Below are 24621 nucleotides of genomic sequence, written 5' to 3' on the forward strand. Positions count from 1 at the left end.
GAAATGTGTTCAAAAGTGAACTTTTTTTAAAATGATGGTCAAGCAAGGCACCGGACATTTTTTTTTCTTAGATATTTCTATATAATCAGGCTATATTTCCACTTCTATACGTGTGAGGATATTGAGAATTACCCCATAATTAAAATTCACCACCATCAACTTATTGTTTTTTATCACAATCAAATTCTAAAGTCCCATCCTGGTTGAAAAAATGGATGCAACATAATGCATACAATGATCGAGGACAAAAGACGTAAATATTGATCAGAAAGCATTCTGAAATATTTTACACTTCTTTACCTCAATGGTCACAATTTGTTATGACATTTTATTCACATGAATAACTTCAGTTGCCTCCTTAGAAACCTTCCACAGTTGTGTTTTTGTTATCCTGGCTGGCCTCTTTTCTGTCACATTAAAAACAATAAAACACAGTGAATTGAACTTTTTCCTTTATTTATGGAGAGAAACACATTTTGTCATTAAGACTTACATTTTGTTTGAGCCTACAGACCCAAATAGTCTATTTTTGTATATTTTGAGCTATAAAAGCAATGCTATCCTTCAGAGTGGATTACAATACTACAGATCATCACAACACAAAAAACTTGCTTACAATTTCCCTTTTTTACATCGCAGACACATTGGTCGACTCGAACATGAGACATGTGACCGCTGCATTTCTCAATATTAGAAAGCAGCCAAGTACGTTTTCAAATGTTTCTGTGACTGAACCTGAGCATTATGCGGTATACTGTATATGTACAGTCATGTTCAAATATATTTACCTCTTGTCTGTACACCAAAGATAATAATTTAAATATATGGTAGTGGAACAAGACGTCAAGGGGTCCACGTTATCTGACCACAACTGTTTTTGTGTGTGTGTTTAAGTAATTGCCAGTGTGAACATCAACAATCACTTTGGTCTTAATCTCAGCAATTAAGGGACCAATTAATATGACATCAACATCAGGAAATTAGAACTAGTGTAATTCTCACTACTGTTCATTTCAAACAAACATACTGGACGACCAAATGCAATTACGATTGTTAAATAATTTAAGTCAATAGTAAACCAAATCACAATTCAACACACCTCTGCCTTTTCTACATACAGTTAGTCATTAAGACAACTGTCAGACAGAGTTAAGTATATGACCATTTCTGAAAAATGCTTTTAACGCAAACAGATTTCAATTTGGCAATTTAAACATTGTTTGGAAAATATTTTGTCCATTGAAATATATCATTGCATGACAACTCCTGTGTTGAATCACAATAAACTATATTTGACAAAGCCACCCAAAAAATAGCGTTGGCATGTTTTATTAGGCAAAATATATTCAAAAATATTGAGATTACCATTCATATAGTGTACAGCGTACATGTCAATTCAGAGGAAATAGATGACAGGTTACAACACAGAAATTATCTCATTAACAACTGAAGTAACTGTTACAGATCGCTTTCTATATATATATATATATATATATATATATATATATATATATATATATATATATATATATATATATATATATATATATATACACACACACACACACACACACGTGTGTGACTATGTACAGTGAGGACATGATGCTTACTGCCACACACAGGGCATCTGTGCACTGGTATGTGGCACGTCAATGTCCCTGTAAGTCAACTACTGTACCCAGTAAGAGTTAGTACATACCAATGGGCTACTCCCAGTGACACACAGTGTCACAAACATTATGGCATTGAGTTTTTTCCCCCCCCTTTATTAAATAAAATTATTTTCATATTATACATATCATATTTTGTTACATTCAAGGTATAGATACAATTTGTATCAACAAGCAAAAGTCAATTCTAGACATTTTTGGCTTAGTTGTTTGCGGCACTTTCAAAGGGAGGGTGGGGGAAACCATTCTGGCCTTTAGGGTGACCTTTCAACAAAGCATTGAAATACTCGACTGGCACATTGAATGTCTATAAAGTACATTGAAAGAGTTTATTTTTAGATTGGAAATTGTCTATTGTCCAGTGAAAACAGAAGTGTGTTAGGGAGAGGGACAACATTGAGATATTTCTAATAAAAAAAAGAGAAAAAATATATAACCCTTTCTATGTAGCTCATGTCTATAATGCAAAAATAAACATACTTATAATGTGGTATTATGTGCTTATAGCATTGTTTAATTAAAGTTATTATGGGACATCAATATTCATAATGCTTTTTGATATTATTCAACACAAATGATAAAGCATTAAAATGACTTAAGTCAAGTAACATAATACTTAATAAATTACAAACTTCTGGTTTTTTACCTTAAAGTTGTATCAAATTGTTATGACCCAGTAAACAAATAAATGAATTTGTAGTGTATCATATCTGATCTCAATATAATGCATTATAACTATGGTAATTATAATATATTAAACCATTTTTTTTTAAAAATAAACTAAACCTTTAGTATTAAAGCAACCAATCATTTAACAGCCACTTGGCTTTGTATTTGACATTCCTCCAATACGTATCATGCCCACACTGCCCATTTAATCTAATGACAGAAGTGCAGGCGATGTGGCACAGTGCCAGAAATATTACCACTCATGCTTGAGAACAAAATCGGCTGTTAAAATTCTATCATGTGCTTGGGTCTTTATGAAAACATAAAGTAATCAGGTTTAAAGGCCAATTCAACAAAATGTATCCAAGTTCATATTGATTAGACATCTTGTCATGGGCACTAAATCACAACCAAGTAATTACTACGCCATAAACTTCTGTAGATGTCAGTGAACATCACTCAATTAACCCCTGGCTGTTTTCATTGTGTAAGATTTGTGCTGTGGCTTACTGTAATGTAGATTCCTAAACACATCAAAGCATCATTGGAGCAATGGACTTTTCCAGTAAACTATTTCACCATCACATGAAACATAATCCAATACCAAATTAAAATCAGGTTTTTAAATCGGCCACGTTGCTGTTTTGTTTAACAGTTATTTCTTTCATCGGTGACAGCATTCTACTAGTACGTCAGTCGTTTTCCACTGATGTTTGTTTTTTTAAATCTATGGCCTTAAACTATCTCGAGGGAAAGGGACGGCACGCAAACTTTTAGCCAAATGCCAGAAACAACCTTGACAGCAGCCTTGCAATCTGATTGTTTCACATGAAGAAACATTTAGGCAGTTTGTTTCACCTTCTCATGAACAGACAGCCGGCCTTAGGTGGCCTCGTCTCTTTTCATGAAAAAACAAAGTCAGCAAAGCCCAGACTCATTTGGGCAAAACACATTCAAATGTTTTTTTTTCTTCTTTATATCTGTTCATAAACCACAGTTGTACCTAAACATTATAAAGATTTTTTTTAAGCACGACCGATGAAAAGAAAGTCAGGCTTACATAGTTAGGCCTGTTAAAGAGTAATACCACTCAGTTTTGCAAAATTATCAGGCAATTTTTCCTCGTAAGCATAAATATTTCCTAAATCAAAAAGGACAGGTTTGTGATGTCATAGAAACATAGTCTGATGCTGCTCCATTGAATACAAATGGGAGCCCATCTTGTGTTTGAGCTCAACATCACTTCCCTCTGTTTTAATGATGTAGCTAATAAAACAGTACATTTGTGAAGTTCAGTCACGCCATCCAATAGTAGGCCTCGAGGAATCATACCTGAATCCTGAAATTAAGTGGCATTTCCCTTTAAATGGAGTAACAGCACGATCTTGCCGATAGGGCTGGCTTTACATGTTACAAACACGGAAAGATCATTAACATCAGAGGGGTTTATCCTCTTGGGAGCATGAATGTGCTCAGCCTTAGTTCTGGTGAATGAAAGTGGTCGGTTTGACCCAATGACATAATGCCACGATTTTAATCCTTAGGCTCCCACTCGTGGATAAAATGTAAAGTTTCATCAAGACAAACTCCTGACAAACAGCGTATTTGAAATAAAATATGGGCACCCATTGCTGTTCCTTTTTTTGGCTGCATGGGCACCCTTACGGACACCAACATTACTTCTTCTGACTAAATCTGCATCACGTAAAGCCATCCTATTAGCCCAATTCTCTACATCTCAAGGTGCACAACAAGGATATACACAAAAAGTACAAAGTTTTGCAATGCCATCTCTACGTTCGAACTGTAAATAACTAGCTTTTAAGGTTCTACATGTTACATGTAGAACGTTCACAAAATATATCAGTACTGGATCAGAGTAGGCCAGTCACCACTATTATTTTGGCAGGGAAAGACTGAAAACTAGAAAATGGAAAGCATCCTGAGAGCAATGTGCAAGGCACAGCCGAACCCTTCCAGGATCCTTGGAGACTGGCTGCATGTATGCGTGCGGTACGTCTGGGTTGCAGCATTTGAGCCTCCCGTAAAAAGCCATACAATAAACGTTATCTTCAACATGCTTTCTAGCATTTTTTATACAATTCTCGAAACTTCATACTCTACACGATATAACAACATGAGTCCAATATTTAACTATATCTGCCAGATTCTTATCATTTTATCTGGCAAACATGAAACCAGGTTAAGATTCAATCATTGAAGCAAACATTTCAAATGCGATAGTAAACACTTTTTCCATTTCTAATAGTACATTTCTACGACGTGTCCCTGTGTAAGTCACACCACAGCCCAGTGAAAGTATTTCTCAGTTTCACTATGTTTACATGCACTTAAGAAACCACGTTAAGGCATTAACATTGGGGAACTTATTTAGATGCACTGCTGTCTGATTTCTATGAAAAAAACAATGACACTGCCACTGATATTTGTTTTCAACTGGAGCATTTCAACCGACAGTATTAAGGACAACAGACAAAGCACATTATTAAACTTAACCACTCACATTGAGAATATGGAAATAAATGTGTTTGTCATAGATTGGATTTTGGATACAATTACTCTAAATGCTATGATTCATGTGCACAAATAGCAATATTGCCTAATCCTGCTAATTACCATTACTTTCCCTCTCCTGGGCACATTAGTACACACAAAATACAATTCTTTATAAAGTGTAATAATGGCCAAATCCCATCAGTAATCTTGCTTGATTAACCAGGTTTCTCTTAACTATTAAAATTGATAAAGGCTTATTTTTTCTTAAGTATGCATCAGAAATCATCAGACTGCTTAAGTGCATGTAAAAGTAGTATTTGAAACTAAATTAACTTGCTCCGGCATTTAAACACACTGCTCCACCGACAACTTAAAGAAGTCCATTAGAGCTACTGTTTGAAACAAAGATACTTTGAATATTTTAACATTGAAAAGAATAAGCACAACAAATTTGACAAATATATAAATAGGAAAATCTTGGATGTAGAATCCAATTAAATCTCAAAGGTAACTATACAGCACACAGTAGGAAATTATCCAAACACAGATTTTAGTTTTACCTTCATCCAATCAATTCTGTGAACCAAAATAATGTAACGTTATGTAGAATACTGACACTATATAAATTCTATCTTTTTTTGGCATTATTTAGCAGCTTATAAATGACTTTGAAATAATGGCTTTTGTGTGATAATATGTACATATATGTGCACATGTATACAAGTCAAATCTAGTTTTTGGCTTCCTGTGTGCACTGTCAAATTCTACCAAAATAGTAGCTTTGTTAGGTGAGGCTGAGAAAATATATCTCTTTAGATACTGAGATAGTGCTTTACATTTGAAAATAGGAGGTTTCAATGACTAAGACTTTCATTGAAACCAATCAGACAATGACTAAAGCGTGAGGTCATTCAGATATAAGGCCATTAAATGTCATAGTTCATGCTGTGAGGTATGCAACTACCTCCCTCTTACTTAGCTTCAAAATAAATGCACAAAAAAGTCACAAGAATTATTTACAGCAGAGGCAGACCTAAGCAAGGATATTTATAGTTCCACTGCACCAGAACACTTTAGATGCCTTTCATAACACATTCACAGGGCCTGAACAAGATCTTCATAAAAGCTACATTGTGTACACATGTCGACATCCTCTTATGTGAGATTTAATAAGGCAAATGTAGGAGATGTTTCTCAGTTATTACTTTCTATCTCTAATACGTTGCCATCACTTGCTCACATTGACATAAGGACAAGGTTAAGTATTAACCAGTTGCCTACATTGGTTATGATGAGATTACGGTAAAGGTTAGGTTGAAATCATAACGGTAAACCAGCTTGCAATCATAATTATGGAACCCCAATTCCAATTAATATTAATTTAATAAAATAATGTATGAATAAAACAAACTATGTGAAATATGTAAATTAACCCAAAATATCAGAACAAATTACAAAATATTAAAGTCAGTCACTATGGAATGAAATTCCTATTATATTAACCCAGTCAGTATTTCAAGTAAAGTGACATGTAACTCCATGCAGATGTTTTTCACAACAGATGTCACAGCCCTCTCAAGATAGCAAGCTCAACAACTGCTAACACACTTAGCCAGTTAGCACCTGATGCCACACAACAACAATGCCAAATGTATCACCTTTTAGACTAGATTTTAGACTGCTGAAGTAAAAACAGAAAACATACACAGTAAATACATCTCTTTAGCTCTTTAGTAGCTCCAATGCTACTCACCTAACTAGCTAGGCTGGGTTTTGAGCTTTGATTATTACTCAACCCAAGTAAAGAGTAAATAGTCAATGTTAGCAGCGTTGGCTTGATTCTGTAGGCTTTGGTTGTCTGAGAGAAATACTTTAAGTCTAGATGCTCTTCACAAAGTTGTGTCTCTTTGGAACGGGGGCTGAACTAACTCTGAATTAACAGGCTAACGTTAGCTGCTGCGTTAACACTGGCTCGTTACTTGCTGGGTAATAATCAAAGCAACATCCTGGCAAGCTAGTTAGCCAGCTAGGTGGGTAGCAGGTGAAGCTTTGTTATGCTAAATAATTAAAAGGAGGAGTTAGTTTCTGTGTACTCAGTTTTATTTAAAAGCAGCTGGTAGATATTTTATTCAGAATGGATTTGAAATTGTTGCTGCTTTAGCTAACAAGCTAACTGGCTAAATCTGGTAGCAGTTCAAAGAGGTATGCGTTTGGCCGAAAGGTCAAAAGGCATGAACACCACAGCAGTTGAAATATAAATGGACATTATGAAAATGTAAAGTTACAGGACATAAAGCGTCATTAGGGGAATGTCATTATGATATAAAAACAAATTTCTTAAAAAGGGAATTAAATTTATAAATAATGTCTACTACATAACGAACATTTACTGTGAAAACAAGCAAGAATTTTAACCGTCCCTTAAATCCTTTGAACAGGTTATTTTTAACAATTTATTCCCTTTTTTTTCAATAACTTTATATACTGAACACACTGGGGCTCCATAAACTATTTTAATTTAACATATCAAATCAACAACAAGACTTCAAGAATTGATCTTATTTTAACAGTCCTGCCAAATGTTAGCAAACTATTCTATAAATGTTATTTCTAGAATGAATGATGCTGAACAAAGGATCAGTTCATTGTTGATCTGGTAAAAAGCTGTTATGCAGCTCCTGCTCAGGTAGTATGAATGTGTTATGAACCAAATTTCTAATAAGTTGTTACCTTCAACTGCACACCACTTCATATAAAAAGTTTTCAAATGTGAAACATTTTACAATTCAAGATAAACTTATCAAACAAACTTTCTCTATGCTATTTACTTCCAAGTCATTTTAGTGATGTAAAATCTAATTTCTCACCCGAGACATTTGAAAAGAAAAAGAAAACTCCTGAGGGCAGATGTTGCACATGAAGTAACATTTAACAAGTGCCTATCTTTGCATTTCAAAACTGTATTTCCCTTTTAACATCACTTCTGAATGTTTAATAAGATTACCTGCTTAATGGCATGACCTCAATTTTGTGACAATGACGGCTGCAAGCTGTTGTGGATCGGTCAAATGAGGGTTTTTCTCCATGACTGAGTGGACAACATAAGCAGGAAAGATGTTACAAAGGTTGCGATATGTTTGATACTGGTGGTCCGGGATGGCATACCGCTCTTGGTGTTCAGCTGCAGAGGGCATCTCCCAAGGCGAATTCCAGATTTGTTCCATTTTGTCTGGCATGCTGCGGACCATCACTCGCTCGCAACACGGCATCAGGCTGTTACTCAAAGGATATGAATGATATCCATAGGACTCATTACCGCAAGGCAGAGGGTCCCAGCTCGCATGCTGCTCGCGGCACAGTGGAGGTCGCCTCTGTCTCATTGGGTTGCTATCATACAGCCTTGAGTCCGATATGCTGTCCATCCGGGTCATACCGAGAGACCTTGTGGGCTGCGAGGACAGAGGTGGGAGGACATTCTGAGTGAGGGGATAGTCTCCAGGACAGCTGGACCTGGCTCCCACCGCAACGTGCTGGATATGTGGTGCTAGACGCGATCCAGGCAACTTCCTGGGCCCCTGCTTGGGTTCCTCAGGGCCATAACTCTGTACTCTAGTCAGCGCTTCATGACGAAACCCATGGGAGAAAGCTTGCATCCTACCCGGTGCGGGAGACTGCTGCTGCCCCTTCATGCCCTCCTCTAAGCTACTGTCCACAGAGCCCTGGTACATGTCCCCGTAAGAGGAGAAGGAGTCACTGTTTGAATGGCTGAGGCAGGACTCAGGGCAGTGGCTGGGATTTCTCTGATACACGCCATGCTCGTGCTCCATGCTACAGAAACTGTCCACGTTATGCATGCTGCCCATGCTCATAGTTGAAAAATCACTGTGCAGTGAATAATATCCATGGTCGCTAACTGAGTCATACTTTGGAAACTGGTCATTGTAAGTTATAGAGGCGCCATGACTATTAGTAACTAAAATAGGAGGGTACTGTACACTGGACATGTGCTCTAGAGAACTGTGCGCAAACTGCAAAGAACCCGGCACTGGGCTGCTGGCTGATCGTGTGTTCAAGGCCCCAGCTGCGTGGCTCTTAACAGGCTGCATGGTGGGCACGCTGAGAGCAGACACAAGGGAAGGCACTGAATTTGCCTCAGACTTCCTAGCAACGGACAGTGCCTCTGGGGGTTCACAGGCCACAGAGCGAATACTGGGGTCAGACTGACGTTTGGGTGCCACCCGTTTGACCTCAGAGATGCTATCCCCCTTAACAGTTGCCGGACCAGTACCACATTTAACTAAAGCCCCCTCACTCATTGTCTTCACCGCAGACAATTTGGCAAAAGCCCGCAGTTCATCAGCGACTGACCGCTGTGGCTGGTTGACACGCTCCGGATGATAGTACTTGCACTTATGTCCATATGTGCACTTTTTCCCTTAAAAGAAAAAGAAAGAGTAGATCATGTCAAGAAAAGTTAACACAGACAAAAAAGCAACAGCATTCAGACATTGATTTTTTTTTTTTAAAACACACATTTAAGGGACTTACCATAGGGGCAAGGTTGTTTTTTGTGCTCTGGAACAACAGGACGCTTGCGAAGGAAATTTTCTAAGCTTGGACCATGTCTTCCCAATGGATCATCAGGCGGCATGAACCTATTCAAAATAGTCATTTAGAAAATGTTATCACACAGCTGCTTTGTAAAGTTTATAATTTGTACTACTCACTTTAAAAGATAAAGAATGTTTGTATGGTAGTGGGGGGGTGGGTATGTCAAGAAAGAATATCTCAAGATACATGACTCAATGAATGACGGTTTCTTACTTGTCATTGACAAATGAGTACATTAGGAGACGCTCTTCTATGAACTTCTTCCACTCTGGTTTCTCATTTTGCAGGTCTCTGTAGTTGTCGTTTGACACAATAATTCCATCAGAATCATAAGACAGCTTCACTATGAAGCGATCATCATAGCACACCACTCTCCTGCCTTGAACTCTCCGAGATGGAGTGAAAACCAGGATCTTCTCTTTTTCCAGCTTGCGTAATATTTCTTGATCTGGAAGAAAGTTTCAAGTATGTTGTAATGTTGTTCATGATAACGCCATCGAAAACAACCAAAAGCTTTTTTCAAATGTATCTTGATTGTAATGCAGGTTATATTATGGAATTTTCTCAATATGTAAAATTATGGGAAGTGTACCAGACCCCCTTTCTTACTATGGTCACACCACAAGGTTATGTTTCCAACATCTAAGAATAACTTAAATAAAGCAACTGCCTTAGAAACAGCTTCACTACCTGTGATGAGGGCATCTGGCCTTGACTGTTCCTTTCTCCAGGCGGGGACAAACACAGTGATATCTTTGTGTCCTTTCTCTAAGAACCATTCAACAGCGAGTTGGATCCCACGGCAAGAGAACACCTCCTTGTTTCCATGGCTAGAAAACAAAACAGTGTGGTATAAGGACTACTTTTACATTGAGAAATGGTCATTCATTGAGGCAAATGTTTCAGAGCGTATGTGCTTGAAGAAAAGACCAACTAAATGTGATTGTGAGTTTGTCAGTGTTTTACCTCATTGCCACATTGGAGCCATCGATGACGATGGGCCTGAGGTTATCAAAGATGTCCGACGAGGAGTCATCTTCCATTGACACCTCTGGACTAACAGTCTCTTTAACACAGGGGGGCCGGGATATTGATGTGGCCGTACTGCTGCAAGGTTGAATTTCAGGTTCTACTTTGTTTCCAAGCCTTACTAACTCAGCAAGGAGGTCGTTGATAAGTGCAGCAGACCCCAGCTTGTTGAGCACTGTCTCTACCTGCTCTCCAGAATAGCCCAACTTCAATGCGAATTCCATCTTAGTCTGGTACTCTCTCTCACTGGCGGGCTTGATCCCGGATCCCGCGCTGGAGTCATCTTCACGACACTCTTGCGCGGTGCTACTCTGGGAAAAACTGGGCCGGTCAAGGCATGGAGAGCGACAGAGCTGTCGATGGGGTTTGGCAACATCCAAGGGCTCCCTCTTCTTACCCCTGCTCACCTGGACCCTCTGGTGTTGCTGCTCTTCGGATTCGCTTTCTGAGCTGCTTCCATCCTCGGAATCATCACTGGTATGCTGGGCCTCGCTTGAGTCAATGTTCTCCTCCCTGCATGGGCGTTTTTCCATTTTGAGCTTCTCCACCATCAACCATACTGTCATCACGTTCGTCTTGACACCTCAGATTTCCACCCCATGTTTTCTCACCTCCGCCGCAACCAAGGAATCATACTTAATGCGGGACCTAAGCGCTACAGGCTCTTTGTGTAGAGCCCAAGAAACACGTTCTCCTTGACGTGGACAGGCTAAGTCAAACTATCGAATCCTGAAAAAGAGCAAAAACAAAGCACAAGCAGTTTCAATCAGTAACATGTGTTCAACTTTAACACATTCAAAATCATAATTTTCCTCGATTCCCATCAAATTGTATTCAAATATTTTTGAGTGTGATGAAAAAGCACTTGAAAGTGTGGTAGACCAAGACACCCTCCACTTATGGGAAACACTGCTATGTGGGCCATGTGACAAAAACAGTGTGGGGAAAAGACTGATCTGAATACATTCAAATGTAGGTCCTCTCTGTCTGACTGTTGTTTTAATGTTTGTGGTTCACAAACGTCCAGTTTAATCTTTTGTTCAGTTTACCTTCTTTATGAGAAACCGGTTAGTTAAATAGTCTGCATTGCTTTCAGTCTATAGCTACATTTCATCTCTCACTCCAGGTCTGAGTGAAATGTATGTTCCACCTACAAAACCCTTGAATTTAAAAAATGTTATCACTTATTATGTACTTAAAGGTAGGGTAGGTAAGTTTGAGAAACCGGCTCGAGATCGCTAGAATTTGAAAATACACAACCGGAGAAAATCTGCCACTTCCTTATAGAGCCCCTCCTCCAACACACACGAACGCACACATGACCAATGAGGGCACGAGATAAGTTTGTGCCCCGATGGAAGGCTGACAGGCAGGTAGGCCATCCAGTTATTTTAGCCGGGCCGGCTAAAATGATTGGTCGTACTTTTTACAGTATTACGGCTTCCACAGATGACATTTTGTTATGGATTTTTTGTCAAAGCACATAAGATATTCATTGCTATCGGGATGTTAAGAGCATTCCATGGAATATAACAAAAAGTGTATCTCGAGCCGGTTTCTCAAACTTACCTACCCTACCTTTAATGCATTAAGTTGTAACTGAATTTAGCAACGCATCTGCTCTAGTTGTAGTACAGTAGTAATTATGCAGTGAACATTTTACATACAACCCCAGTGTTTCCCCTACCATTGTCTTGGAGGGGCGCTGCGCCCCGCCAACGGAGCCCCGCGCCCCCCCTGAAATAAAAAAAATAGAAAAAAAAAAAAAGAGAGAAGGGGGGGGGGAGGAGGAGGGAGGGAGGGAGGGAGGGAGGAGGGAGTGAGGGATGGAGGGAGGGAGGGAGGGAGGGAGTGAGGGAGGAGGGAGGGAGGGAGGGAGGGAGGAGGGAGGGAGGGAGGGAGGGAGGGAGGGAGGGGGGAGGGAGGGAGATAGATAGGAGAGAGAGAGAGAGAGGATAGAGAGAGATATGAGAATGAGAGAGAGATATATATATATAGATATATAGATATAATATATATATATATATTAAGATATATATATATATATATATATATATATATATATATAGCACCAAATTGCAACTAATCTATAACTACTGTCACTTTTCACATTGAACATGTGCTCTTTTATTAAATAAACTAAACGCTTTCATTTTAAGTTGTGAGTTTAGTGTTTTTGACCCTAAGAAACACTGATGCATTAATCAATAACAATAATCCACAGCTCCTCTCTCTGCTCCAGAGGATTTAAAAAATATATATCCCAGTGCCACCCCCCACCCCCACTCAGGCAGCACCCCCCCCAAAGCAGTAAACTTAGGGGAAACACTGCAACCCTGAACAGAATTGTTATAATTTAATAATGTTAAATGGCTATAGCATTAGTGTGAGCCTATTACAGAAATGCACTGGTACTTTTCCACAATAAATGCACAAAAGGAAACTCACTGATCTTCTCCTGCTTGTAGGTGCATTATTGAAAATCTAGATACAACAGATAGCTCAGTCAGTCTCCACCTGACTTCCATGGAAACCCCCAGTCTTCCTGCAGAAAACGTGCTAATGTGCTGCAGTACAACCCTCGCCTTTATGTGCCCTAAAGCCTGTGGTCTTGCAAGTAACATTCAGGCCAGATACACAGGGGGTAAGTGCATGAGTTACCATAACCTGAGACTAAGTGTGGGCTGAACAGTGTATCCCTGCGCCTCCAGCCCTCTGACAGACAATCTCAATTGAACAGAATTCCTCAGAGAACAAAGCAGGACTGCAGCCTGCAGTATATTAACACCCAACACTGTCAACAGCAACATTTTCACATATAGATTTGGTTATCAAATAATCTTAATAGGAAGTGTATTATGAGCAGAAACACTAGACTTTTCCCCCATTCTTGCAGAGAGTAACATACAGCCAGCTTCGAGCTTCAAGAGACGCAGCCCATGATGTGTGTTGCTTAGCAACACAGCCTTGTCATCAGCTAACTCCTTTTTTACCAGTCACGACTAACACAAACACAGCTCATCATCTCTCTTTAGGCAGTCAGTAAAAGCAGAACACTTGCAGCTACACTACAACTCTACACTAAAACTCTTGAGGCAGCATATTCTACAATAAAAATAACATTACATAGCAATACTATATCACTGGCAACGCCCTCATCAGTTAGTACACAATATATTCATAGAGAACTGTGAAGGTTAATAGATATTTTGAGGGTTGATCTATGGCTACAAATACATACTATTATTATTGCATGTGTGCACACTATCCTACTGCTCATCACAACTTGTATGACAAGGATGGAAAACAAACTGAGGTCTTGAAATGTTAAACAACTAGCTGAAAAAAGTGGGATATTGAGTAACTTTTGTGGACCTCACATACACCACCGCAATGTAAGACATTTTACATTAATACAGGGAGCAGAGCTCTCCCAATCCTTTGCTGTCCACCTCCAGATTCAAAGACTCAGACTCAGCAAGGCCTCCAGACTATCTCTGCACATGCACAAGCTTGTGTGCTGCTGTTTCATAGCAACAAGTAGAACATGTCCCTGAGGCCATCTTTTACATTGCTGACCCTACATAGTATCCAGTATGGAGCAGGGATAAACTGCATTTTGGTCAGTGCTGGTTGCATGTATAACTTGGTTAGTTAGATATCTTCAATAGCGATAAATGTTAAGTCTATGCCTACACCAATGGACAAAAGTGTTCCAGTCATTATTTTATATGAGACAGACCAATGAGAGAATGGCATGCGAGTGTTACTGTGATAGCACAAAGTGTGAAAACGCGTGGCTCCTGCAACACCTAATCAGTGTGTTCTGCCTTAAGGGCATGTGAAATGTATCTGGGACTAGAAATAACTTCTCAGCTGAAAAGCACAAACGCACATAAACAATATTCTTGATTTTCAACCAAGGGGAAGTCATGTTTTGCTGTTTACATTGATCAGACGATGGCACTATGCTCCCATCTCACTGTAGACAAGTGACATCTCTACTGCTAAATTGGGAGTTTGAAATGCTGTCTGTTATACACACCACATTTTTGGAGGGCATGTTAGCTCCAAAATCCTCTATATGAACTTGGTAGATGATCTCTTACATTGTGTCAAGCGAACACTTCACAAAGAAAGGCAGATGTTACGTGGATCAATCATAAATATGTACACTTGTTACTGAAATGTGATGAAACAGTCTTGCTTAAAGTCAAGCTGGATTAAGGAAGGCAACATTTAAGTCAAATTAAACCCAGTTAATTTTAGAGTACCGGGCAAATGCATTATTACAATTCGTATTATAGGTTCACAAACGGGCCAATCAAAAAAAGGAAAATCAAGAAGATTGCCTCACACTACAAACACATTGATGCACAATAAATTAGCATTGATTATATCGTATTAATGAATGAATGCATGACTAAGAAAAGATGGATAAGACTCCAAAAAACTAATTTCTTTAACATGATCGATATGCCATACTCATCATACTACTGAATGTCGTAAACAATGCAGTATGTTTAATTTGCTCTATAGTGTGAGCTTTTACTTATTTGAAGTTTCACCTCTCAATAATTTGGTAGATTTTTAAGTAGAATTTAAAGTTTCAAAAAAGTAATTAAATAATGTTTGGGTTGCTGGAATTATTTCAAGGTTAAACAAAAAGGAACATTTCCCTTTAGAAGGGTTAATATAACAATATACAAAAAGAAGACTGAGGATTGAACTAAATTCTCATTATTCAGCCAGTGTTGCATTGACTTTACAGCAATAAACCAAAAACGTGCAACCAAATTTAAACACTGCATTGGTCCCTACATCACAATGACAGTGACCACACATTGACGCTCCTGAAGTGCTGAATTAACCTAGGTGGACTGTGATACTGCATTCATCATCTAACGTTAACTATGGACACGTCAATAGAAAAACTGAAGTGCTTATATCGTTAGCATCATGAGTTCAGAGGGATGAAATGGAGGTTAAACAATACGACAGTAAAATATATATACTTACAATATACTTTTAAAATAACGTTATAACATAGGAGCTGCACACGATGTCACCGATGTGATTGAGTGTGATTTAAGAAAACCGGTGTGACAGTGACATCCTCGGGCCCAGTGTAACGGTTAGCACACGCTAGCATGCTATTGTACCGTTAGTTTGCCAGCTGGAGAAGGAACACATTAGCTACGTAAACTAACCGGCCTATTTCGCTTTCTTTGTTAAAATGTTAGAGAGCGTAGATAGCTAATATTCCAAGCTAACGCTACATTTCAATTGTATCATGCAACACGGTCTCTTTTTAGTTTACGGTAGCAAAGCTAAGTAATTAGCTTACCTACAGTAATAGCAGCCAACTCAGTGGCTCCACAGGCTGCTTGCTAACATTAGTTAGCCTTAGCTACTGAGCGTGTGCTTATATTTTTTTGCCAGAATACTACTGTAACTTGAGATAAAGTTGACGACCATTTCCTATTTTAAAACGGAGGCAAAACTACAGCAACGCCACATTATTCCTTCACAATCTGCACAGTTATCACGACTATCGTTGACATCAAACGGAGCTCATCTCACCTTGTTGCTGTCATCCTCCTCGCCTGTAACAGTTATGTTTTGCTGCCATTGGCGCTGTCGCAGTTTGGATAGGGTTGCCAGATAACACGAAGGAAACAAGTAACCTCAGCGGTGAAAAGACACCGGGGTCGGAACATTATAAACTGCCCCCTCCTCTCTTTGTGGCTTTTAAGAACATTTCCAGTGGTGGAAATTGAACTAAGCACATTTGTTCAATACGTTTTAGTAATTTGTGTCATACTTGTACTTTACTTGGGTACTTTATTCCTGTTTTATGTGATTCTACTGTATTACATTTTGGAGACACATATTGTACATTTTACTGCATTATGTGTACAGTAACTAGCTACTTTTCACATATAAAACCCCTTGATATGCTTATATAATATGATGTAGTGTAGTACTTGCTCTTACATCTTTTTATAAGCAATAAAACCAGATGTTCTATTATAATATCATTCTTTAAAAAGAGCCACTGCACATAAGTACTTCAACTTTTGATACTTTAAGTACATTAGCTGCATAATACTTATGTACTCCTACTCAAGCCACCTTTTGCATGTACAGGAGTATTTGAATACCACTTCTTTCACAACTGGATATTTATGAGATAAGCAAAATCAGACAATAAACATAAATTCAATTTTTTTTTAGCCCTCAATAGCTAAACAAACTCAGTCCTAATTAACTAAATGACTTGCTCCCTACTACTTCTACTGACTAATCCTCACTGTGTTTGAATAGAGGAGCCTGATGGAGCAGATCATTGTATTTAAACTTCAGCTCCACAATATCCTTGTAAAAGAAAATGAACAAATGGAAGAAAATATGTCTAGTCATGTTTATTTTAATATAAGGCAGTGTTCTATTCTGACAAAACAGTAACAGAAGTTCAAGAGGTATCCCCTAATGTAACATGGGTGTAACTTAATTTTAAAAAAAGAAATCCAAAACAACAAAAGAAAACTCAAATAAAAGGAAAATTGCCAATTTGTAATAACCAGTCAGAATACAATGTTACAGTGTACAAATTGAGAATATAAATACAAATTATTTGACATGTTTTCATTAATACACTATAAAAAACGACATCTGGAAGTTTGACCTTGGACTGATCAAACATCAAATGCACGAGAAAATTATACATGAAAATACAAGTTTGTCTGTTGACATTTCATAATTCTAAGAAAATCCAAAATTCATTCCACAATCTTATAGTAATGCAATAAGTGAGTGCATCAGTTCAGTGAGAGTTGTACCCTTCTGGTGTTGAAAATGAAAACAAAACAGCATTCACAGTAAGGCCAAAAGGGGCTTCTCAGGACACAAGTAACACATTAAATGTGAGACTATTAGGTCAAACTTGTTTTATTTGTCTTCCTTGATTTGTTTCCCCCTATCATTTTGTATATATATATATATCTTGCTGTTTCTTCAAAGTGTCATGTAAAGCACTCTCATACACCGGGTAACTATATGTGATATTTAGAATAGAAGTAGTAGAAGTTGATATGCCTTGTAAAGCTATCTAGAGTATGTAAAAGAAGGAGCAGCTGAAGTTAAGATTCATGAAGTATCAGATCATCTTTACATCTCCAATACGTGCTTATCACATTCTGGGTTGGAGGGGAAGAACTAGCTGTGAGATGTTTTAAGATTAAGCCAAAAAAAGCTAAATGTATTTCATATATACCCCCATAGAGGTATTTAGAAGAGACATATTTTCTTATTGTGGATCGACAAATCAACATAAAGCTCACAGGAGGCTGTTAAAAAGCAGTAAACATAAGCCGGCACTTAAAGCATACATGTGTTTCAGGGCTGTGATAAAGAAACCAGGATAATAACCATTAAATAACATAAAGTGTTGCATTACTATTGAGACACTGAGGCTACATACAGGGAACATTCTATTCAATAGCTTAATGAGATGAATCTGTGAGCATTCTTAATGAAAAAGAAACAATTACTTGCTCAGTCACTTTCAATACACGGACATGTACGTGGCCTGTGCGAAACAAGCAACTGTTACTGTGCAAATGCAGGAAATCCCTTTTGACTTCCCAATGAGACAGCCATGTACTTAATGCAGCATGATGGCACAGGCAGAACATTTACAATTCATGTCCTGTCAAATAAACCCACTGTGCAAGTAAAAAAATTAAGCAACAATTTATCTTTTGGATGTAACATGAAAGCACTCATTAATAGCACAAACACATGTGATCCCAATGCCAATGTCAATTATAGGTTGCCTCTGGGAGTTTGTTGCCGGCCACATCCCTGGGTGTTCTTGTTTCACTGAGGACGGCCATATCATCATTAAGCCCCCCTGTGTTCAGAAGACTCCCAGTATGAGATGCTGCGTCCACTGGTCTGCTTTTCCCACACTTATTGTAGGAATGCAAATGAGTGGCAGCTTTACAAAAAACATCCTCATCTACATCGTCTGATTCACCATCCATCATTCCAGAATAAAGAAAGGTGCTATGAGGTAAACAAGAGTCTGCCTGTGACGGAAGGTGCTGCTGCCTGTTGTTCTGTGAATTCAAATCACAGGACACTTTGTCTGACACCTTAGAGCAAAGTTGCGTTTTACTGCTGGGAGATTCGCTGCTGGATGAACTCGACATTATTTTGCGTTTGACTTGGGTTTGACTGAGACTCTGTACTTTTTCAGTGAATCCCCCGTCTGTGAGAGGAAGGCTTAAAGCCATTTCTGATCTAGTTTGCCAAGATAAGGCCATAATGCTGCTTCTGTCTATAACCTCGGATGCAGACACAAGTACATTCCTCTTGTAATATGTTGAGGAGTCTGTTTCACTTTGAGGAGAAGCAACGATAGCAGCTCTGTTCTCTCTGTATGTGTCAGGCATCTTCAAGTCAAGGCTCTCTCTGTCCAGAGACCTACTTCTCCTGTCCAGAGACGATGCATTAGGCATGGACTGACTGACTCTTGTAAGGCCAAGGTGCCTTGGGAGACTAGCAATTGCCCATGTGTTACTGATCAGGTTCTGTTCATACATGTCTAACATTTGATAGTCACATTCGGCAAATGCATCTTTTTGTAGGTAGCTCTCCTCAAAATCCTGATAGGGCGATGAGATGTCCTCCTCCAGTTCCATGTGGATCTGCTCGTCATATTCACCCTCATTGTGCATATCCACTACATCAAATGTGACTATGGTAGGTAAGGCCTGCATATTTGAAGTGAAGGCAGAGTTTGTCTCCAAATCGTCCCCATCGTTGTGCAAGTTACTCAGCATCTGAGAGTGCTTTGTGTAGTCCACAAGTGCTTGAGAGAAACACACAGTTTGCCCATCATCTGAGTCGTTGATATAAACCGCAGATTGAGAACTGATGTTTTTATACGGCAAAGCCACAGGCTTGTTTTCCTCAAGATGCTGCTCTTTGGGTTCACAGAATGTTTCAAAATCTGGGTCGGACGTGCTGCCGAATGAAACGCTGCTGTGCCGTTTCTCACGCTCAGCGTTTACAGATTTTGTTATTTTTTCACTGGAAGCAGGAGACATATTTCCCTTGTCCTCAAACACATTGGGCTCTGTATTATTCTTATTGGCTGAATCTAAATTACAGTTTTTGTTTCTGCCGATTTCCTGCCGACCCATCGCCTTTTGTGCCGACTCCGAGGATCTGCTGCATGTGCTCGGCCTTTCTGGAAAACCGTGAACTTCATAGAGTTGGCCACTTATTTGTAATCGGTTCATGTCTGGAACAAAGGCAGAATCTGTCACATCAACCGGCTCACTTAAATATTGTTTTGAACCAGGCAGCTTTGATTTGTTTTCATAATGTGGACTGATGAGACTCTCATCAGGTGCAAAAAGTTCATAAAGGGCATCACCGCTGTAACTGTCCCTGGGTAATCTCTCTCCCCTCAGTCTGTCAGAGCTCTCCTGTCTGTCATCTGGCCCGGGGGTAGTTGAATCATAGTAGCCCTCATCACTAGTTGGTACTGATTCCTGATGCTCGCTTTGAGGAGTCAACACATCAGCCATGGAAGAAGCGTCCATGCCACTGGCTTGCTGTGCACTGTTACTGTTCAGTAAGTCCATATTGTGAGAACTTGTCAGGTCAGCAGTCAAATCTGTGATATCTTGGTTGCAAGTATAGCACATTTCTTCTGACGCAGTATTTCCCCAGAAATCCTGAAGACACTCTCCATCCAAATCTTCAGGTGAGGCCATTTCTTCGCCGCCACCCTGATAAGTAAGATAGCAAGAGGCCCGCTTTCCTCCACTTCTGCTCCTCTCTCCAGACACGGTGCTCTCTGTGATGCTGTCGTCTTCTTGGTCTGCGATAATGTCCCCACAGCCAGTGAGAGAATCAAAGCTTTTTAATGATGCCACGTCTCCATAAATCATGTTTAGCTGATCTGATGAGCCGGTAGGTGTTTCAGACTTCAGCAACGACTCGGACATCGTCTCGAGTTTCAGACATGGCTCGCTGTGTCCTCGTGAACTTTCCTTCAATTCACTGAAAACTACGGCCATCAAACTCATTTCCTCCATTTCATTATCACATGTCTCAGCACCAAGCTCGGATTTGGGGCTGTCTTGCTCCACACCCTTCTGTGAAGACATCTCAACAGCATCAACACATTCAGCGCCAATGGACAGGTCACATGAAACATCTGCAAAATCAGGCACATCAGGTTCAGACTCCAGGCACTCAGTGACATACTGCTTGGTGTTGTCCTGGACAACAGGCACCTTTTTTTTGCAGCGAGGAGAGGACATAGCAATCATTTCAGGTTTATCCGATCCAGCATTTCTGTGGTTTCTGTGATACCTAAAACTTTGAAAAAGACTCCTGAAACCCCTTTTCTGACGGGTGAGTGATTTCTGGTCAGCACCCAGGTGACTACATTCATTGTGACAACTACTGTGGAGCTCTCCAGCAGAGCCTCTTGGGTCGTGGCACACTAAATCTCCAGCTGAGTTGTACCCACTTCTCAGATTGTCATCATGACTAAGATTACTCAGCCCATCATGTGTTCTGCTTTTATTGATTGCTTTCTTAGAAGACCACTTGCTCAGATTTTTACTCCTTCCTCCAAAGAAATTAGGTAAAATACAGATATTTTTACGAACTCCGAAAAATGTCAGGGCAGTTCTCCTAAATTTCCCAGATTTTTGAGATTTCACCGTAGTATTCATAGTGTCCAGCTGAGGCTCTTCCATGATGTCATCGGGGCCACATTGGGACATCTCTGCAGAGACGGAAGCCAAATCCTTGCTGTCACTTGGTAGCTTAGCTACCTCACGAGAAGCCATGGCTGCTAGGTTCACAAAAGCAGTCAAACAGAAGGCATGGTAGCTGAATGTTCTGAATTAGCCGACAGGATCACTGCAGCTGTTTTCTCCTCCATCTGCTAGGACCCCTGTTTTGAGAAAAATGTAATCAAATTTAAAGTCTTACACAAATATATAAAATAAACAATCACACTGCCGACTTTCAACATTTTTAGAAAAGCTGTTGGAATTTCTGATAGCAAGATGTATAACTGGGCTGCCAGCCATTACAAATGTACTTTTGCCTTCTACTAGTATATTATTTGATACCAATTATTGCAGATTGTAATAAAACAATTAAACGGTAAAAGTAAAAATAAAAAGGTATTTCCATGTCTGAACCAACAGGCTAACACGATGTTGCCATTTTATTTTATCTTTAAATGTATGCAAAGGGACGTAATTATTTCTGATTCCTTATTACTTAAAGGTGGGGTAGGTAATTCACTTCAGAAACACTTTTTGTTATATTCCATGGAATGCTCTTAACATCCCGATAGCAATGAATACATTAAATGCTTTGACAATAAATACATTAAAAAATGTCATCTGTGGAAGCCGTGGTGCTGTAAAAAGCACGACCAATCATCTGAGCCGGCCCGGCTAAAATAATTGGATGGCCTACCTGCCTGTCAGCCTTCCATCTGTGCACAAACTTATCTCGTGACCTCATTGGTCATGTGCGCGTTCGTGTGTGTTGGAGGAGGGGCTCTGTAAGGATGTCTGAAGGAAGGGGCAGATTTTTTTCGGCTGCGTACTTTCAAATTTTAGCGCACTCGAGCTGGTTTCTCCATTCTTACCTACCCTACCCTACCTTTCATATTATTTTAATTAAAGAAAATACAAATTGTTCTCCAAAAATAGAAAACCTGATCAGTTCCAGAAATCAAAAGTACTTTATTGAGCCCTGCTCACTCTATATACATCTTAGCAATTATTTTGCTAAGAAAAGGAATATAAAAACATACTTGTAGTCAAATAACACTGTTGTGATTTTGTTGATTAAATCAACAAATCTGAAGAACTGGGTTTCTCCCACAAGAATCAACCACTAGACCAAAACAAACGATTAGTTGGAAAATTAACTTAGAGGGGGCAGTCCAACCTTATAGTAATAAGAGGTGAAAAAAGTACTTTAATATTGTAATTGAGTAAAAGTAGAAGAATATATGTAAAGTATAGGCATACTCTGTTACAACTAAGGCTGCAGCCACACAAGAACGATAACGGTCGTATCCGCTACAGTCCAAGGGTGTAACTTTGGTTTGAGAAGTGGGGGGTCCTCCGCAATGAAACATTGTTCTCGATTTAATTCCATTTCCTGCCTTTCTACAAATATATTAGGGACTATCGTGAACGGACATGTTTCTGATGCCTATTGCGTGTGGACGGAAGACTTTTTTGATTTGAATTTGGTTCGTTTGGGTTACCGTTCTCGTGTGGCTACAGTCTCAAAAGCCGCTTTCACACAAAGTACTTTGCCGTACTTAGTTCCCAGCACTTAGTTCCCAGCACTTAATTCCCCCATGGAACTAAAGAGCAGATCGCGCTCACACCGGAATAAGTCCCTGAGGGAAGATTACGCAAATGAAGCCGCTGACGTCACTTCTTCCCAGGAACTATCGGAACTAAAAGGGAAAAGTACGGGGAAAAGTACTCCGGTGTGAAAGGTCCTGCAATCAAAATGGTACTCAAGTAAAAGTACTCATCATGCAGATTATATGTTTCGATAATAATGTTGATGCATAAATGCTTTTTTCAACGCTGGTAAAAGTGCAGCTAATTAGATTACTGTATACAGTGCAGGGGGAATTTTACTCCAGGTGTAACTTAAATCCGATTTAAGTGTTTATTATATTTCACATCATTAATCCAAATCTGCAAAGTCTAAACAAAGGTATTACATATATGTAGTGTAGTAAAAGTACAACATTAACCTATGTTATAATAATTGTATTTGGGTAGAAGTACAACCACAATTTTGTAAATAAATGTACTTAGTTACTTTACACCACAGATAGTGTTGTAGGCCTACATCTAAAAATACGAAAATTCCAGATAAAGAGAAAAACAGACTAAGGTAACGTAAGTAGATAACAAAACTGTAACATTGTGCCTTTATATTAGCATGTTAAAGCCCAGGGGATAAAGCAACAGGCTAATATTGGAGCTGTAACAATGAGCCCCTGACGCTCTGCCACAATAAAGACCAGCGGTGATAGGTGGGTCAAAATACCTCCAAAATATACTTTTAATGAAAGCCTTAGCAAAGATAATACACAATAGCTAACATTGAATAGTTTACAACCAACACACCGGGTTCGACACGGTCACTTTCCTGTAAATTCAAACTAAATGGCACATTAGCAAGAGAGGAGCGAACCGAGTCGTAAGGTAAACAAACTTACCGACCGAAGCCAGAATCCTGCAGCCCAGAGCCGGTGTTGGGTTTTCACCGGGAGAAGAAGTTAGCTTTCTGCTAACTTTAACTTACTGCTGAAGGCGAGTGCTCGACTCGGGCCCCGGAGTAGCTTTCACCAGATACGGTTTCATTTGTTCCCAGCCACTGTTAGCTAGCCGGGGTGCTTGCTAACAACGTAAAGCCCACAAAGTGCAGTAGTGGTTGTAGTGTGAGTCTGTTGCTAACGATGGCTGCAGCACATCGCAGTAAAACTGTTCCGTTTAAATTCGCATAATTTGTGAACACTGAGCCTGGTTTAACCACGCATGCCAAATTTACTTATACCTCCGCAAAAAACCCCAGCATGCGTTGAAATGCTGGGTGATGATTCTTTTCCCGACTTCTCAGGTAAAATGTACCCAAATCTCCTTTCGTGACTCGGCGCATGCTAGTGACGCAACATGTGATGAAATATCATGCATTGTTCATTTTTGCACATGACATATAAAAAAATACATTATTCTTATTGATTAAATATACGTGTGTATAACTCTTTACATAATAATATCCCAATGTTCTATAATTGTGTAGTATTAATTATGGTTTATGCCATTTATCTTTTACTCTTAACATTATTGTGCATTTAATTATTGTATTAAAATTAATTTTTGTTTCACTGTACTCAAATATTCAGTACGTGTCTGTAATATTAAAATGCCTTTTCAACCGTACAATTAAACACAACAATGATAGTGATCTTAAAAAAGAAATACAAAATTATAAAAATAATAATAATCCGTTTTACACATTGTATCAACATTTGTTA

General features: G+C 39.1%; 2 protein-coding genes across 2 annotated transcripts; both read right to left on the minus strand.

The window, feature by feature from the left end:
- Positions 1–1879: 1879 nt before the first annotated feature.
- zc3h12b (zinc finger CCCH-type containing 12B) lies at positions 1880–16157 on the minus strand. The gene is made up of 6 exons (XM_034113887.1): positions 16080–16157; positions 10434–11225; positions 10158–10297; positions 9681–9915; positions 9405–9511; positions 1880–9291 (listed from the first exon to the last, which is right to left on the minus strand). The coding sequence occupies exons 2-6, from the start codon at positions 11060–11062 to the stop codon at positions 7865–7867; spliced, it is 2538 nt and encodes an 845-aa protein (XP_033969778.1). The 5' UTR covers positions 11063–11225; positions 16080–16157; the 3' UTR covers positions 1880–7864.
- Positions 16158–16906: 749 nt separating this feature from the next.
- LOC117469684 (APC membrane recruitment protein 1-like) lies at positions 16907–24223 on the minus strand. The gene is made up of 2 exons (XM_034114150.1): positions 23803–24223; positions 16907–21483 (listed from the first exon to the last, which is right to left on the minus strand). The coding sequence occupies exon 2, from the start codon at positions 21374–21376 to the stop codon at positions 18320–18322; it is 3057 nt and encodes a 1018-aa protein (XP_033970041.1). The 5' UTR covers positions 21377–21483; positions 23803–24223; the 3' UTR covers positions 16907–18319.
- Positions 24224–24621: the final 398 nt, after the last annotated feature.

Source organism: Trematomus bernacchii, unplaced genomic scaffold (assembly GCF_902827165.1).
Source record: "Trematomus bernacchii unplaced genomic scaffold, fTreBer1.1, whole genome shotgun sequence".
NCBI classification, from domain to species: Eukaryota; Metazoa; Chordata; class Actinopteri; order Perciformes; family Nototheniidae; genus Trematomus; species Trematomus bernacchii.